This window comes from Paralichthys olivaceus, chromosome 1, assembly GCF_024713975.1.
Source record: "Paralichthys olivaceus isolate ysfri-2021 chromosome 1, ASM2471397v2, whole genome shotgun sequence".
NCBI classification, from domain to species: domain Eukaryota; kingdom Metazoa; phylum Chordata; class Actinopteri; order Pleuronectiformes; family Paralichthyidae; genus Paralichthys; species Paralichthys olivaceus.
In genome coordinates, this window is record NC_091093.1 from 19,217,254 (window position 1) to 19,235,175 (window position 17,922).

Genomic DNA, 17,922 nt, shown 5'->3' on the forward strand with positions numbered 1-17,922 from the left:
GTGGACAGCCTAAACTCTATTCTAATCCTGACCCTAACCTAAAAAAAATCCTAACCCTAAAACCAAGTCTTAACCCTCAAACAGTCCAATGGAAAAGTGAGGACCAGTCAAAACGTCCTCACTTGCCAAAAATGTCTTCACTCTGTATGGTCTATGCTTAAAATGGTCCTCACAAAGATATAAGTACAGGAACACACACTCCCGCATAGAGTAACTGTCCTTGTTAGGACACCGCGTTGACTTCCATTCATTGTGGACAGGCTAACCAAAACCTTATCCTTTACCTAATCAAAATTCCACCGTTTTCATGATGAATGTCCCCAAAAAGGTTTTTAAAACACAACAAGAACAAGTACACACACACATACAGGGTTGAGTAGCTGTCCTTGTTAGAACACTGTGTTGTCCTCCATTCATTGTGGACAGCCTAACCAAAACTTCATCCCAAACACTAACCTAATCGCAATTCCACCATCTACATGGCAAAGGTCCCAAAAAAGATTTTACAGAGGCAACAACTCTGTGTTTCCCAGTAGGGACACTCATTGGCATAATGCATTCCTTATCCCCTTACCCTAACCCCAACCGTCACATCTAAATGCCTTGGCCTAACCCTAACTCAATTGTAACCCAAACCCTAAAAGCAAGTCATAACCCTCAAACAGCCCTGTGAGGACCAGCCAAGATGTCCTTACTCCGTAAGGTCAATGCTCAAAATTGTAGAAACGTGCACACACACACACTCAGACACAAGTTTGAGCAGCAATACTTGTAAGGACTGGCCAAAATGTCCTAACTTTCCCAAAATAACCTCACTTTGTAAGGTCTATGCTGACAGTTTGAGCATAACCTCCACTAAGTGAAAGTCCTAAAAAAGGTCCTAAAGAGGTGCACGCACGCGCGCACACAGCAGCCCCATCCTGAGACTAATATCAGGCTCCCCTGCAGTCACATTCCTGTCCTCAAACACAAAAGCAATGTCAGCTTACTGGTGTTACAACCAGTTATGTAGTGATAGTAAACATGACCTACAAGAGCCTTGTTATTCTGACCATCTTCATCATAAATATGTCCACATGTTGATGTTTACCTTGTATTTTGTACATGTGGTGTCATGATAACACATCACGGAGGTGAAGTGATGGATTTTGTTTCACTCTCAGTGACAAAACTTTGAATTCAGGCCAAAGAACAGATTCCAGTCTGTTTATCTGAAATGTCAACTTCTATGCAAGTGCATACAAGCTCGAGTTATATTAACACCACACCAATTACATGTCATGTTACTACTAATCCAACTCAAATGTTAGAACTCCACCTCACTCTCTGCTTTGGCTTTGACACCTTTAGTGCCACCTAGTGTAGAAAGAGAGAACCAGGACCTGAGGCTGTGAAGGTCTTTGCCCTTTTAAGCCTCAATTAAAAGTGGTGAGATAGATAAACAGGCTTTAGACTTTTATATTTATAGAAGGCAAACATCTATAGTACTGAGAGTGTTGCTACCATTGCACGACAAGGACTTCAGTTTCACCCACATGGGTTTGAAGTTTGTTAGAAGCTTAGGAAGCTGGAGCAATTCATTTAATGAAGTGCAGGCATCTATAAAAACACTACAGTAAAACTCCATGTGTCTAAAGACATACAGAGTTACTGATACTTTAGATGATAGAAAGCAGAAGTGGCTTTGACATGGACCTTGATACAACATATAATAAAGCCGCTGTAAATTCAGTTCCACAGACGGTGTACAAATCCATACAAAAATGAGGAATTGAGGAATGTTACAGTAATGCTGCTTTCACTGGAGCTTGTCATATAAAGATCTGAACAAAAACACAGGCTTCATAAGGTCAATCCTAAGCATTTGTCTCCATCTACTTATCACAGTACCAGTAAAACTTGCAGCTCGCTTTGAAATCACTGCAACATACAGTACTTCACAGTATCAAGGCAGAAGAAATGATGTCCTTGTCTAGGATATGTATTTATTTTTTAGTAATTCCAGAAAAAAAAATTCAACGAGTTTTCGACTTTGCAACATATCGCTTAAAGGCACTGGAGAAATTGTAATTAGAGCCTGGAGCTACGAAGCTGGACACAGCAGGAGCTCCAGACAGGATCCACTGACTTTGAGACTCAACCGCCTTTAGGAAACATTAACAAATTTGTTTGAAATCACTTACTAACATCCAACACCAGGACACATGTACAGCCCAACCTTCTAGGAGAAGCTCCCACGGTGGAGCTGTTCAAAGCATCATCGAGTATCATCCAAACCTCAGCCTTCAAAATGTTATTTAATCATTAAACATTTTGTGGGGATAAACAGCCTTTCTGCTGAGTCAACTAAGATGCAAAGTACTAGAAATGAAAAATCAAGATTAGAATCAAGGTCCGCTCTTTCACTTAGTATAGAAACATACATCATTTCCTTTATTTCAGAACTGAAATCATATGAATTGCCCAAAACAACATTAAAAGCTATGACTCAATGAATACAGCATAAAACCAGTTGCCATAATTTTAATATATATGTTTATTGAAAACAAACAGGACAGGGACATTACTGAGAGGTTTTTAGACGGAGGTGATGTAAAAAAAATAATAACAGCATGGAAGCAACTGATCATATAGAGTTCTGAATTTGCTGTGATGAAGAGGCTGAAAAACAGGCGATACAAGAGAACAGAGGATGACTTTTACAAAGTCAGAGGGATCAGCTGGATCAGAGTCGTCTCAGACGTTTGTCTTTTTTTGGGAGAGGTTGATCTTGTCTCCGAGGCTCAAGGCCATCCCCTGTGGAAGAAAGGTGGGGGGATTTATATTTCAACAGATTGGATATATACTGGTAACATCACATCTAACTGATTATTTCATATATCAACCTTCCTTGTAATTTGGGCCCTACTCTTGAAATGAGGTATCACTTTAAATTGTTATCCTTTCGTAAGACAAACCGGTCACTATGCTTGAGTTGAGAGCAAATAAATTCAACCGAGCCTTTACTTTGCAGTGCAGCAGCTGCGACCCACCTGGCTTTTGGCTCTAATGCGTATGTGTCCGTTGACAGGTGCCTCAGGCCCCAGGTGGATTGGCTTCTCGATGCTGACATTAGCCAGCGCATCTTCTCCAAAGATAGAACGAGCATAAAGGTTGGCAGCCATGAAGCCACAGAAGCCAGACAGCGCCTGGTTTGGAAGACAAAAAGAAAAGAGTGACTTTTATAATCCCAACCCAGTCCTTGCATACATTCAGCTGATATGATAGCCTTGATGATGACCGCTTTATGTTGGACCACTACAAAGGCCACCTGCTCCAAATGTATTAATTACTGTCCTTATGTATTTTCATAAGTTCCACCAGCTTTAAAACATAGTTTGCCATTGTTGCTTTGTTAAATGTAAGATCTCATACCAACCTTCTCAGGAGTCAGACACTTCATGTTGGTGGATCTGAGGATATGCTGAAGGTATTCGTTCAGATCAGTGATATTGGTGTTCACTGTCACCTAAAACAATCAAAGAACAATCATGGACCATCATCACTGTTTTTTACTTTCCCTAAATATTGTTGAATATTGATTTGTTGAAAGAAAATGTTTTGTTAGTTGAGAAAACTGCAGAACAAGATGCTGGAGTCAAGTTGTGAAACAGTGATTTTGAGTCATTAGAGTAGAGATGAAATGAGTAAAGTAGAAATAAAAACCGTACCTTGTTTTCCCATTCAAACTCTGCCCACATCTGTCTGAACTCTGCATCAGTGCAGGAGGCTGGCTGGATGTAGTCCATGATGTCAATGTGGATGTCACTGAGGACAACGCAGTTCCTGTCGCTAGCAGCTCCCGACACATCATAGACTGCAAAGATAGAATAAAATATATTAGAATAAGAAAACATATTCTGGCTGCACAAAGCAACAAAACAAAAACAAGTTGAATCATGATCTTTACCAAACACAAAATGCGTCTCTCACCAATGTTGCCAAATATAATGCCGTTCTCAGTAGAAGCCACTTTCACATTGGCCTTGATGTTCGCAAAATCATGGGGAGCCAGAGTTAGTGGTGAGGGTTTCTCAACCAACTTGAGATCCCCTGTGGAAAGATGAAAGATAAAAGATAAATAGTAATGTAGATGCTTCTGACTCGATTCAGCATTACAGAAGAGAACCAGTACATTTCCAGGCCACACACACCAGTGAACAAGACTAACCTAAAGTCGCCAACTCAAGGGTGCAATTCTGGAGAGTGTCACTGGTTTGGTTGACCACCAGCACGTCCAACACAATGTCATACTGGTTTACATGCACATAGGCTTCAGCATACACTGGATCTGAGAAGCCTGTCAGCTGAGTCACCTAGATTGGACAAATACGAAAGACATTTAATATTCATTTATATTAACAAAACTAAATGCAAATGATCACTGCTGAAGAGTTTCTCAGCAGTGCACAACTACGATCCAGGTGTCTTGAGATTTGTGCCGAGCTGGTGCTGCACCTTGTTAAGTTTTGAAGCCAGGGGATCAGCCGCCTCCTTCCTCTGAGTGTTGCCCATGGCAGCCAGCAGACTCAGTTGGAACTGGTCCTCTTTCGAAGTCATCTCGTTTTTGGCAGTGAGCTGCATGAAGGAGATGGGGTCGTCTGCCTGCACTGTGACATTACGTTTCTCAGACTCCTTCTGTGGTTAGAAAAAGAAACACAGGGTCAGTTTTAGCAGGATACCTACAATTTCTTTTAAACACAAATGCAGTGACAAAACTCATGCTAAGAGAGACCAGGGCTCTCATTCATTATTCTTCATTTTGGAATGTAAGGTCATAGTTTTTTTAACTTAAGGTTCCTGATTTATAAAATAATGAATGGTTTCAACTGTGCTTGATTGTCAGGAGGTTATGTATTGAATTCAGGCCTCTAAGTCATTACCTTCTGTGACAGCTTCTCTTCCTCCAGTCTGACAGTCAGCATGTGTGACAGGGATTTGCGGCATTCCTTGTTGAAAATGTCATTCATAAGTGGTGAGCACTCTGAAAGGACCTTCAGGCACAGCGAGATGCGGTCCACATCATCGTCAGTAATTGGCTTCTTGGGCAGAGAAGACTTTCCAAGGTGCAGCACAGTGACCATGATCAGCATGGCCTCCGCAACAAATGACTAAGGGGGACAGCATGAGAGTAGAGGTTAGAAGAATGGTGTACTCGAGTAAATAGTTGTAATGTGAAGAAGGGACATCTTACATTTTGTCTCTTTTTGTCCTGGACAATAGCAACATAGCGCAAGGCCACTTTGGTTAGTGTGGTGGCCAGGGATGCTGCCACATAGAAGTCTCCATCCATCAGGAAGCCTCTGAGTGGAGGTCTGGAACAGAAAAAAATCAGTGTTGTTTACTGAGCTGGATGTTTAAACTCCATTTAGTCGAATAGAATATATTGGGTTACTAATGAAACTCCTCCACAATGTGTAATGTTTACCTATCTTCCTCTTTCTTCGAAGGCCTGGAGGAGCTGAGGGCACTCTGTGTCACATAGGTGCCCATCTCTGTCACCAGCTTCTGGGCTGGAGCTGCACTCACTTCATCCTCTGTTTTCATCTCTCCCGTCTCTCTCTTTATCTCATTCTCTACAATTGGGATCTGTCCAAGTTCAGACACAGATTTCAGATATTTGTTACAATTCTAATGAGGTTGGAACTGACTGGTAACCTTTTGTTACATGACAACAATGGAAAAACATACCTCTCCCAAGGACCTGCGTATTTCTGTCATCACACTCTGGATGTCTTCCTTCGTGCTGCAGTATTCTCCCAAGATCCACAGCGCTCCCCTGTAGATCCTGAAATATGAAAATGGTGACAAATGTCACACATATACTAATAACAAAACTCAGACAAATCTAGAAAACAGTTGACAAATGTGACAATAGTAATCCATTACCACATTAGACTTAAATGACCAAAATCAAACCATTTTCATTTCTCAAATAAGGCAACCTGCTGATAAAATTCAAGAGTTACCCTGTTTTCTACATTTTATGTTTTTGCTTCATTATCAATTGAAAATAGCAGTTGCCAGATAGAGCTTTCATGAAAACCTAAATCAAAATGAGCAACATAGGAGGAGGTATTCGCTTTTTATCAAAACCAAACAGGCTAACCAATCCGAAATTTGGAAAATAACAAAAATATGAACAGAGGCTATGGATAGTTTGCTCCTGCATGTGGTTATAACGGCTTACTTGACAGTTTTGATTGCATGAAAGACTTCCAGCATCTTCTCAATGATGAGGGGTCTCAAGTTGTCAAATCTTTGAATTGCCTCTCGTACAAACTCCAGGACATCAGCAGCAGCTGCCTCATTGGTGTCACTTAAAAATTCCATCAGCTGTAAATCAAATCAACAAACAGAAAAGTCAATATATATAGAAAACTAACATTTGGGTCTCTCAAACACCTCAGAGCATCTTCTTTTCAATGTGAATACATAATGGGAAGCTCACCACAGGTATGACATTGGCCGCCATATCAGGGAAACGCACACTGCAAGAGTGAAGAGTGCGCACCAATAGCTGCCTGTACTTATCAGTGTCTTCATGTTCCGTCACGTTGTTCGTCTTGATCACTTCTTTCTTCAAAACAATCACCAACTGGAAAACATAGGAATTTGCTGTATATCTTTTCTTTTTCCTCTGTGTCCATTCTGGGACATGAAAACAACAACAAAAGCATGGATGCACAGTGCATGCTGCTGACCTCTTCTACATTGCGGGAAGAAACAAGGTCCAGTGCCAGCTGCAAGGTCTTCTTTCTGACTTCCAGGTCAGGAGTGCTGAGAACACGCAGGATGTCCATCACAAGATCCTGGACAAAAGAAACATTGGTCACAATCAACTTAAGTCAACAGAGGTGACACACCACAGGTGCAGATAACTGGTAATTCTTAAATAAATTATATTTATTTTCACATAAAAAAATTGTGTTTTCGGTAGGGCTTAAATCTTGGTTGATGTTCTCAGGAATAAGAATTTTCTCGATATCAGGGGGCAATGGTGTTTGCTGATAATCAGGCAGAACATTTTAGTAGCAACACTAAACACAGCAATCATTCTAAATATTCATAGTACCTGGAGTACACGCTCGTGAGTGGGATGCTCCTTCAGTTCAATCAAGCGGTCGAGAACAATCAGCTTCACATTGTTGTCGCTCTCCTTGATAATCAAATCAATGTAGCACTGGGCAGCAGCCTGGAGTCCATCAAGAGAAAGTGTAAGACGTCAAACGTAGTACAATATCACTACTGTATAAACAGTCTATGACGTGCACAATACTATTGACTTGGCGATGTACCTTAACGGCTGTGGGAGCACTGGAGAGTGTTACAAGAGTGCCAGCAGCCTCATACTTCACAGCCGGACTGGAGGACTGTAACAGGTTGTAGATGCAGCGGATGAACCGGGCCCGCTCAGAGGGGTTGGCATGGCAAACCTAACAGACAGAACAGAAACAGCAGGAGTTCAGACATTAAAACAGCTATTCTTCTGAGCTTAAGAATTTCAATTACACTAATAAAGGCCTTGACTCACTTTGTAAATCAGCTCCACAATGACCAGCTGGAGAATGTCACCAAAAGTGTGCACTTGGTCAATACATGTGCTGAGGTAATCCAGAGCTCTGTCCTGTAAAATGTGAATATGAGAAATCATTTAAGGAAGGCCTTTGAAATACACATCGTGGGCTAGAAAAAGTAGGAAAAGGAAAATGTGCCACAGACCTGATCTGCATGAATAAGCATCATGAAAGCGTTTCTCTTACAGCTGGCGTCTTTCTCATTAACAAGAAAATCATGGATCAGCTCTGGTGCATCAGGGATGAGATGTTCAAAATTCCTAAAACAAATGAATCTCATCAGTTGGTTGTAGTTCACGAATACATGAAGTACAAAACACCTTGCAGAAAGGTGACTGAACTGTTTGTACCTGTAAATGGTGTAAATGGCCAGGACAGCATTGCGGCGCACATAGCTGTGACGGTGCTCCAGACAGGCCCGGATCGCTGGCATGAGAGGCTCAAGCAGTTCAGACTCCTTCAGCTTGCAAAGGAAACGCAGAGTGGAGCCGCGAATAAACTCATTGGGATGCTGCAAGTCCTGTAATTGAAAAAAAGATTTCACACGATGATTGCTGAACCAAAATAGCCAAGTTTATATTTCAGCAGTTATTTTATTATTACATTCTAGATAAAGGCAACAGGAAATTCAGCTTTTGGACCATAAATCAGCAAAAGCCCTTTGGAAGCCTTATCTGGGCCCCTGAACTTTTACATCCCTTCTTGAAACCCTTTTAAATTCATTTGACTTAACTTTATATTGTTATTTTCATCCTTTTGTGAAGCATTTTTTAACTTTTCTAAGGGAAGTGCTACATAAAAAAGAACATTATTATTATTGTAACTTTATCATTTCAAAGAAGAGATCGGCTTTAATATACAGATGTACAGATAGAGTTGATCACTCATTTCAGTTGATCACAACTGTTAGCTCTCTTGCCTTTCTGTAGGCGTCACAGACCAGGATCATCTCCTGAAGCAGCTTGCCGTCTGGAGTTGTTTTGGGGACAATCTCCCAGAAAACCAGCAGCAGCTTCTTTATGGTGTGGTCCTGAAGTGGCAGCACGAAGCGGATGATGGTCATCAGAAGCCCTGGCAACTTCTCACCATTCAAGATCATGATGATGACCTTCTTCAGGGCTTCAGTCTTTGCCTTGATTTCCCCCTTTTCTGTGGAGAGATGATAACTATTATTATGATGAGCAGGGTCAGCACAGCCTTAGGCATGCATTATAGATTTTACAGATTAGAATAGATTAGTACTTTTGATTAGAGATCAATCATTTTTAATGTCATGTAAAAGCAAAACTGGCTTCAGCTTTTCTAAACACAGACTTCACAGTCAACAGTTTCCACTGAAACTATTTTCTACTGTTTAATAAAAGAGATGTTTTGTTTTGGATTCTTTTAAGATTCTTGCCATGAGCACATCATATCAAATTCCACCCACCTCCATGATACTGAGGGGGAGCGAGATGTTTAAGAAATGAATATCTCCACTTTGCATGCTTTATTGAGGCTTATAAAAAATCTGTTCAGCATAGTTTTGCATAAAAAATAGTTACCTAGATCAGCTTTGAGGCTGACCTCCGAAGGCGGCTCTGAGTCGGATGGGACATTGATCAGAGTGTAACAAACGTTCTCTGCAGCTGTCATTTTGCTGCTGGGCTTGTATTTGTTCAGGATAATCCCAGTGAATTTTCCTTACAGGATAATACCTATGAGAAACAGAAAAAAAAGGAGATTTAAGAAATGGTGGAAAAAATATTTACTCAGATGCACAAACATAAATGCAGCAAAGAGATAAATCTAGTGTACAACATCAAGTGCATTAATCAGAATATAGACCTGCAGTATTCCTTTATAGCTTTTTTTTAATCCACTATTGTAGTGACAAAATCTGGCTCAGAGACACATAAACATCTGCGGAAGTACTCCAAACCAGCTCTGTGGGTGACACCAGTGAGTGACTTAAGATGGTGCACCTGCACCTACCTGCACGCACAGACAAGGAGGAAACAATACACACCAGGCTGGCTGCCATGTCTGTTAATAATGATAATAAGCTTTCAATAAAACACAGTCCACGTCTTACATACATCTGAGCTGGGGCTGACTGGCTGTGCAGCTCTGCAGACTTAATAAAGATGTTGTTTTCCTGTGTTATGCCCAATGACACAAATACTTGCTAGTGCTTATATTGTATTCTATACATCAGGCTAAAGGCAAATTATCATCTTAAATGTTTGCATGAATCAGTAATGTCTGAAAGTAAAACTAATACGTGTAACTAATACGATATTGATGACACTTCAGTATTCTGAGTCAAATCAAGAGAGTTTACTAATTTACTAATCTTTGTGTTCCTCCTCTCTCCAGCAGAGGAGTCAACAACATCATAAGGGAACTTTGTACTTAAGACTAAAACCGACTTGATTTGTCGAACTCAGACAGCTGAAAACTCATTTTATCTTCAGGTAAATACTGGAGCTTACTTTTAATGACAATTTGTCAACCCATCCATTTAAACTAAATATTCTTCTCAAGCACTGGAAAACTTTAAATCAACTTGCCACATCAAAGAAAAAACGAGAAGCTCAATCATATTTGAATAGATTAATTATGTGAATACAATAAGAGAGAGTGGGCGAAAGTTAGTAAGTACATTTTAAAGGAGTGTCCTTAAGTGCACATTTGACTTATTTAGGTATTTGTCCCTATACTGCATACCTTTACTATAGATTCATATTTAAAAGGCATGTTGAAAAGACAGTACCCAAAAGTGTATTCAATTTGAGCTTATTATATTATTATCATTAATCAGTTGTAATACATTTCTTATAGTCATTCATTCATTAAATGCTTATAAATTATCAAAATAAGTATTATGAAAACTGATTAATCATGTAAGTCCTTTCACTTTTGATACTGCAAGAAGTTTTTTCTGCTAATACGTGAGCTGGCTTTAGAAAAACTTTCAGTGTAGTAGCAACAATAGTTTTACTTTAATAAAGTCCGGTCATGTTTACACGTCATCTGCATTTCTGTTGCTTCCGATCGTGAAAACTGAGCTGCTGTCTTCACTGTGACACGATGTCACTGTGACACCAAACACAATGAAGGTGTTAAGGTGAGTGTTGGGTTATTTTATCAGGTGAGGAAATAGTGACACGCAGCGTTAGAACCATCGGACAACACAGCAGCTACTGTCAACGACGACGCGTTAATGGCGTCACCTGAGTTAGCAACAACACCTGTACAGCAAAAAACTCATTAAATCTCAAAGCCCAGTTAGTCTGCCCACCATTCAAGTGTTAGGCTACACAATACTAAGACATATGATTAGATGCTAGCTTGCTAACAGTAGCTAACTCCACGTTAGCTTCTGCCCAGGCTAGCACTGAAATGGAGGACGGACAACGTTAGCTAGCTGTTGTTCTAATAGTTGATGCGGCTCAGAGAACAACACATCGTTCGTGTAGATCAATGCTAACATACATAACCCACCTAAGAGCGCGACCTTGTCCTGCGAAGTGGCCTTCAGTGTCCAGGTTTGGATATTTACATCTGTGAAGAGTCGCGCTGCTCCGGGCGAGCTGCCTGTCCGACACTTCCTAGTGACGTGGAAGATTACTTACTGAGCCACATCACTGCTACGGTGCGCCGCGAGCATCAAACATCCGAGGAACGACACCAAACGCGCATGATAAAAAAAAAAAAACCTAAATAATAATAATACATTTTATTCACGCAGCTCCTTTCATAGATAAAGTGCAGCTCATAGTAAATCTGCAATAAAATCAAAGACAGGAAATTATATAAGAGAATGTTAGTAATAAAACAAAGACTTGGGATAAAACCAGCAAAAGGTATTAAAAATAAAATAAATAAATAAAGACAATGGTCTTCGTTAATTATAAGCAAGATCACATAAATAGGTTTTGAGTTGTTTCTTAAAACTATCAACAGCAACTTGTCTGATGTGTGGTGGGAGTTTGGTGCATAGCAAGAGAAAGCTGCTTCCCCGAACCTTCTGTAGTTCGTTTTTGGGATATATGTAGCAAGGCCGGGGTCGAAGACCTTAGAGAATGGTTTGGAACATGCTCCGATAGACAATCAGTGTGCTGTTGCATTAAGACATAAAAACAAGTAAATTATTTTAAAATCAATCCTCAGTGATACTGGAAGACAGTGTAAAGACGCTAAAACCAGAGTAATGTGATCCTTACATCCATTCAAACACAAATATGAGAAAAGAATATATTGTGTTTGTATGTTTAGAATAAATGTGTAATTCTGTAAGATATATGTTCATGTCTATGCCACAAATATAGGATCTTTATTCTTTAAGCCTAAATTCCTTCATAATCCAGGCTGACCTGGGCCCCACCAGAGACATTTTTGATTTGGTTGAAATTTGGTATCCAGAAGATAAGGCCGTATAAATGCTCCATCATATAAACTGTGAATAGTAAATAGCGATCATTGCAGCACTTGTGTATTCATCTTTATTTTTAAAAGTGTATTTTTAAAAAGAGGATACAGAAAATGTATACATTTAAAAATCTGTATTTAACCTTAATGTACAACTGAAGATATGTCCCAAACATCCGCTGGTGGTCACTAACATCAGTGGGTGGTATGCATTAATTAGTGCAGTGGAGCATACAAAGGATATTCTCCATCTTGTCCTATGTTCTAAAATGGGACAGGCTTAGTTTAAAAAAGGCATAGAGGTAATGATGTCTGATCTACTAAGCAGGCCAAGTGGTTTTCATAGTGCAGCCATACAAGTCGGTTGTCAGTCAGATTTACCTTTAGCCTCAGCGCACCCTCAAGTTCAGCCTGTATTGTTGATAACAAGGCCAAAACACTTGATGACACTAAGATGGACAACTGAAGTTATGTACGTAACATCTGCTGGTGGTCACTGACATCTGCTACCAGTAGTCAGTAACTTAAATTGTGCAGAAGACCTTCTAACATACAAGGGATATTCACCACCTTGTCATGTATTCTAAAATTGACATAGAATAATCATGTGTTACCAAATTCGGTTGAAGCTTTGGAGAATGTCTATCATTTCCAACAATTTCCACTTCAATGTGTTTTAGTTTATCAGGCTGTGCTAGTGCAGTCTTTTTCAGACTTGACCCCTACATCACAAACACAAACAAATCATTTAAAATGCATTGTAAAAATTATAATTATAAATTAAGTTGAATTACTTTTTGCTTCAACAAAATAGTAAAACAGATTTGAATGGTATGCAGCACCCTCCAGTGGAAACTTAGCCTTGGTGATACAGTGGATGAATGAACCAAAAACTCAAAGTCAATGTTCATTCACTCATGACCTCGCTGTGTACACCAATGCTCCTGTATACACTCATTGACAAAGCCCCCTAAGTAAACAGTATAAATATCACTGAAATACTTGTATTTGTCTACATACTTCACATACTTCACTGACAAAAAGGAAAAGTGATTATAAATGGTAAATCTAAAAAACATACTTTTTAGAATCACATCTTTACAGTATTTTATATCCAGAAGGTGGTGGTTAAAAGGAAGATAGTCCACAGTGAGGTCTGTGCATTATCTAGAGTTACTGTCATGCTGGTTCTTGTCTTTCAAATGTATATTTTTCAATTTGAGAACCTTCCAAACTTTCATGTTAATCTTCTTCAAAAGTGGGAGGAAAACTCTGAAATTAATATCTCAAATATATCTTTACAGGTCCAAATACCTTTCCACAAGACTAAGAAGTTTCTTTGAACTGTGTTTTTAGGAGCAAACACCCATCAGCCTACCTGCCATCACCGATCAGTCCACCTCTAGATCAGAAAAGTTCTTGATGTCTCAATCATGAAACTGTCTCACAGCCCTTTATTCTTTAACAGCCAGGTGTGCTCTTTAATTCCTCTTCCCCACAAAATAGTTGAGCATGATTTGTGAAACTTGGATATGTGTTGCAGGGATAGATTAAAGTGAAAAGTTAAAATATGGATGCCTAGAATGAAAATTCATATCTTCATGTGTTACTGCAGAATTATTTTTGCTGAATAAAGTTTGGATACCTACAGTATGTGTGTTATTCTGATCCGTTGACTCGACAATCGACTCTGGGCAGGAGAACTAAACGAACCCAGAGCAACGTGATGCAGCGACACGCAATGGAAACACAACAGACCAATTAAAATTACAATGCTAAAACATTAGCACACTTACAGTTAACCAAGTTTATTTACACTGTGTTTGTAGGAGTGAAGCTCAGTCACGAGTGGAAATGGAAACAATTTCAAACTCTGGAAGTCGAATTAACTTATACATTTATCTCCATTTCAAGGAAAGTGAGATTCAGAATTTGTTCAGGTAAAATCCTGTAATAAAAGGAAACATTCTAAAACAACAACAATAATTACAATAACAGCAACTATATTAATATAAGAATTAAAGATGTAAACAAAAATAAATGATAAAATAATGAATGATAGTATCAGTATCACTATTTATATTAATGTTAATAACAATCAAATAATAATGTATGCATGTTATCAATAAAAACAAATTAGAAAATAAAATGACCTTCATATGAACTTACCTGAAAAACATCATTAACCCTGTGTGAGATGTGATGTGACAGTAAATCTATTTATTCCTAAATAAAATAAGAACTTTTAAAACCTTCCATGGTGACCTGCAGCCACATCAAGTATATATGATTGTTTTATATGTATATACAGTATAATATTGTATTATATTATTTACAGTATATGATTATGTTTTATGTATATATAGTATATTGATTGTTTTATATGTATATACAGCATATGATTGTGTTATATGTATTTACAGCATACGATTGTGTCATATTTATATACAGTATATGATTCTTATATGTATATACAGTATATGTTGGTATATATATGTATATACAGTATATGATTGGTATATGTATATACAGTATATGATTGGTATATATGTATATATAGTATATGATTGGTATATGTATATATGGTATATGATTGGTATATATGTATATATAGTATATGATTGATATATGTATATACAGTATATGATTGGTATATATGTATATATAGTATATGATTGGTATATGTATATATAGTATATGATTGGTATATGTATATATATAGTATATGATTGGTATATATGTATATATATATAGTATATAGTATATGGTATATATGTATATATGGTATATGATTGGTATATGTATATATATAGTATATGATTGGTATATATGTATATATATATAGTATATAGTATATGGTATATATGTATATATGGTATATGATTGGTATATATGTATATAATATATAGTATATAGTATACGGTATATATGTATATATGGTATATGATTGGTATATATGTATATAGTATATAGTATATGGTATATATGTATATACAGTATATGATTGGTATATATGTATATATATATAGTATATAGTATATGGTATATATGTATATCGAGTATATGATTGGTATATCTATATATAGTATATAGTATATGGTATATATGTATATAGAGTATATGATTGGTATATCTATATATAGTATATAGTATATGGTATATATGTATATACAGTATATGATTGGTATATATGTATATATATATATAGTATATAGTATATGGTATATATGTATATACAGTATATGATTGGTATATATATATATATATGTATATATAGTATATGGTATATATGTATATACAGTATATGATTGGTATATATATATATATATATATGTATATATAGTATATAGTATATGGTATATATGTGTGGTGCATAGACTGTAGCTCAGGATCGGTCCCGCGCTCCTCACATCATTGCAGAGCCCGGGGTGGTGAGTTGTGGCCTGTAGGCGGCGCCACAGAGGCCGCTCCCGTGTAAAAACAACATCTCACCTTCTTCCTTTAGTCCAAGTGCTGGAGCACGTTAGAGTGACCGCGGAGAGCGTCGGCTGTCATGGAGTTCAGCGTTAACACGGCGTGAATAGCGAAGAAGAGGGGGACTTTCGAGTCGGAGGAGCGGAGCCACGAGTCGAGCCATGGCCGCCCGGGAGGAAGGAGAGGTCCCGCACGGCAAAACAAGGCACCGCGACGGGGCTGGAAGTGTAAACAGCTCGGAGGGCTTCAGGAACGGCTACGTGAAGAGCTGCGTCACCCCCCTCAAACAGGACCGCGAGCGGGGCTTTTTATTCAACGTGTGCAGGTTTTGTAACGAAGACGTGATCAACTCCACGCTGTTAAAGGTCTCTGCCCTCTACGTGGGCGCCTTCGCGGTCGTCGCGGCGTCGCTCCTCGTCTCCCGGAGCCTGCAAAGTGACTCGCCGTGGGATTTGCGGACTTTCCTGTGGGGCTTCTCGCAGTCCGTCAGCCCGCTGTTCAGCATCGGATGTGCTTTCTTCTTCCTGACGCTGTACCTGCGGAGGAAGAAGCAGGGCAGCAGCAAGTGTTGGCTCGCCTCGCTGCCCGCGTCCTGTTACCTCGGGGATTTTCTGGTGTTGCGGTTCCTGCAATGGGGAGAAGAGCAGCACCAGATGCAAATGGTGGGCAGGTTGTTGTTCGTGCTGGGATGCGTGGGTCTGCTCACGCTCATCCCGACTCTCAAACTCAAACACAGCGTGCTCGTGCTGGTCTTCGCCAGCGTCGTGTGGCTCGTCTCCTTCACAAGTTTGAGCGGACTGCCCGCGCTGCTCCGGCCGCTCTTCGCCTGCATCGCCGGGGTGTGCGGCTCCCTGACGGGGCTCTGCTTCGACCGTTACTACCCGTCGAGGGAGGCGCCGAGCGGGACCTCCGGCGCGGAGGAGAAGGTCCCCGTGATCAGACCCCGGAGACGGTCCAGCTGTGTGTCGCTGGGGGAAACGTCCACCAGCTATTATGGCAGCTGTAAAATGCCCCGCAGACCCTCGTTGCCCTGTATATCCAGAGAACAGGTAGGTCCCCCCCCCCATTCCCTCCTGCAGGACCATGTGTGTTGTTTTTAAAGACAGTAGGCCCACTGGTCCTCCACAGCTGCACATGTGCATGAGATGAGGAAAACACACAAACAGCACTGACCTGCAGGAAAACACTAACCCCATCAACCTAACAGGAGACCTCCAGAGAGAAACAGCTCAGTTAAGAAGGCCTTAAAGACAAGTTTGTGTTGTGAATGGCTTCACTTTGCCATTCCAGCTACACTAACATTATATTTGACACTATTATAATGTCAACATTTACTTTAAACATTAGTTTAAACTTCACCCAATTATTTAAAGCTTGAAATTAATTATCAGCGATTCACTTCCTTGCAAGACATTGCTGATACTTGATTACAAGTGTATATCAGCAAAAGATTGCTTGATATTTATAAAACAAGTAGATTTTAACCATTCAATCTTCTTCAATACATACCCCTTGTTGGAAATTTAATAAAAAGATGATGAAACAGCTTTTTCTCTCTAATTGAATATCAGCAATTGCCTTTTCTGCAAAACGTTGCTGATATAACACTAGGCCCACGAACATACTCTCAACAGAACGAAGATATTGTACTGCATTATATGTAGTAGCTGATGTTTAATTAATTACATGCACTTTCCTGCAACACTTCTTGCCATCACTCGTGTTCTCCGTTCTGTTGGGAATATATTCCTTTAAAAGTTCATACACCATATAAACAATGGAGTGTGAGTTTAGAAGTTGTACATTAGAAAAACAACACCAGCAGCAAGCCCAGTGATGTGGCCCATACAGTCCCACATGACTGTAGTCCTCAGTCAACAAAACACGATGATGGTGAGCACAGGCAGCAAAGATTCACTGTTTCTTTTTCCTTTTTCTTTGCTTGTACACATGAGCCTGTGCAAGCTTGTATGAAACCAGTGTGTTTACATACAGTAGCTCGCAGGGTCCACCGCAGAGAGAAGCTCCTTTCTCCTCAGCATGAGTTTTTGTAAACCAATACACCTATATCGAGTGATATCCACACCAAATGAAGACTATCGTGTTGCATGCTAGTATGTGTGCGGGACCAAAAAAAGCTGAAGCAAGCGGCTTTCTTCATTTGTGTGCAGACAAAGGGGACAAGTGACAGTAGTTAGTATTTTCAACAATATATTTTAAAACACAAAACATGCAGCTCCTCTGTGGATGCCAGTCAGCTCACACACATTGTTTGTGTGTCCTTCAAGCGTAGTAACGAAAATGATAAGGGTCTAAAAATGTAAGTCCAGTTTGCCTCAGTTTCCAGCAGTTGTTTTTCCACCTCATTGTGTTAAGGCTGTTAGCAGATTAGCAGTCACTCTGAGTCAGGCATTAAACA

The 17,922-nt window shown here is 39.4% G+C and overlaps 2 protein-coding genes across 2 annotated transcripts in view; one reads left to right on the forward strand and one right to left on the reverse strand.

Annotated features, from left to right (window-relative positions):
- Positions 1-2,518: 2,518 nt before the first annotated feature.
- On the reverse strand, positions 2,519-11,247 carry copb1 (COPI coat complex subunit beta 1). Its single transcript, XM_020098881.2, has 22 exons — positions 11,103-11,247; positions 9,161-9,313; positions 8,536-8,765; positions 7,967-8,136; positions 7,762-7,876; positions 7,574-7,666; positions 7,338-7,475; positions 7,115-7,234; positions 6,744-6,851; positions 6,491-6,637; positions 6,230-6,375; positions 5,731-5,827; positions 5,468-5,628; positions 5,234-5,354; positions 4,923-5,150; positions 4,498-4,677; positions 4,211-4,355; positions 3,973-4,092; positions 3,711-3,856; positions 3,419-3,508; positions 3,033-3,188; positions 2,519-2,796 (listed from the first exon to the last, which is right to left on the reverse strand). Exons 2-22 carry the CDS (start codon positions 9,249-9,251, stop codon positions 2,737-2,739), a joined length of 2,862 nt encoding a protein of 953 aa, XP_019954440.1. The 5' UTR covers positions 9,252-9,313; positions 11,103-11,247; the 3' UTR covers positions 2,519-2,736.
- A 2,585-nt stretch (positions 11,248-13,832) lies between these two features.
- pde3b (phosphodiesterase 3B) overlaps positions 13,833-17,922 on the forward strand; it is a 38,443-nt gene continuing 34,353 nt past the window's right edge. The window contains exon 1 of the mRNA XM_069524386.1: positions 13,833-16,552. Within this exon, the coding sequence (XP_069380487.1) occupies positions 15,665-16,552 (888 nt within the window). The 5' untranslated portion in view covers positions 13,833-15,664. The remainder of the gene's footprint in view (positions 16,553-17,922) is intronic.

What these genes read in the sequence shown, in the direction of transcription:
- copb1 (XM_020098881.2), bottom strand. Translation starts at nt 9,251, where the DNA reads ATGACAGCTGCAGAGAACGTTTGTTACACTCTGATCAATGTCCCATCC. An exon ending in AGGACAAAAAGAGACAAAAT is followed by an intron (nt 5,151 to 5,233) that starts GTAAGATGTCCC and finishes TGTCCCCCTTAG; the next exon opens with TCATTTGTTGCGGAGGCCAT. An exon ending in TGGCTTCAAAACTTAACAAG is followed by an intron (nt 4,356 to 4,497) that starts GTGCAGCACCAG and finishes TGTCCAATCTAG; the next exon opens with GTGACTCAGCTGACAGGCTT.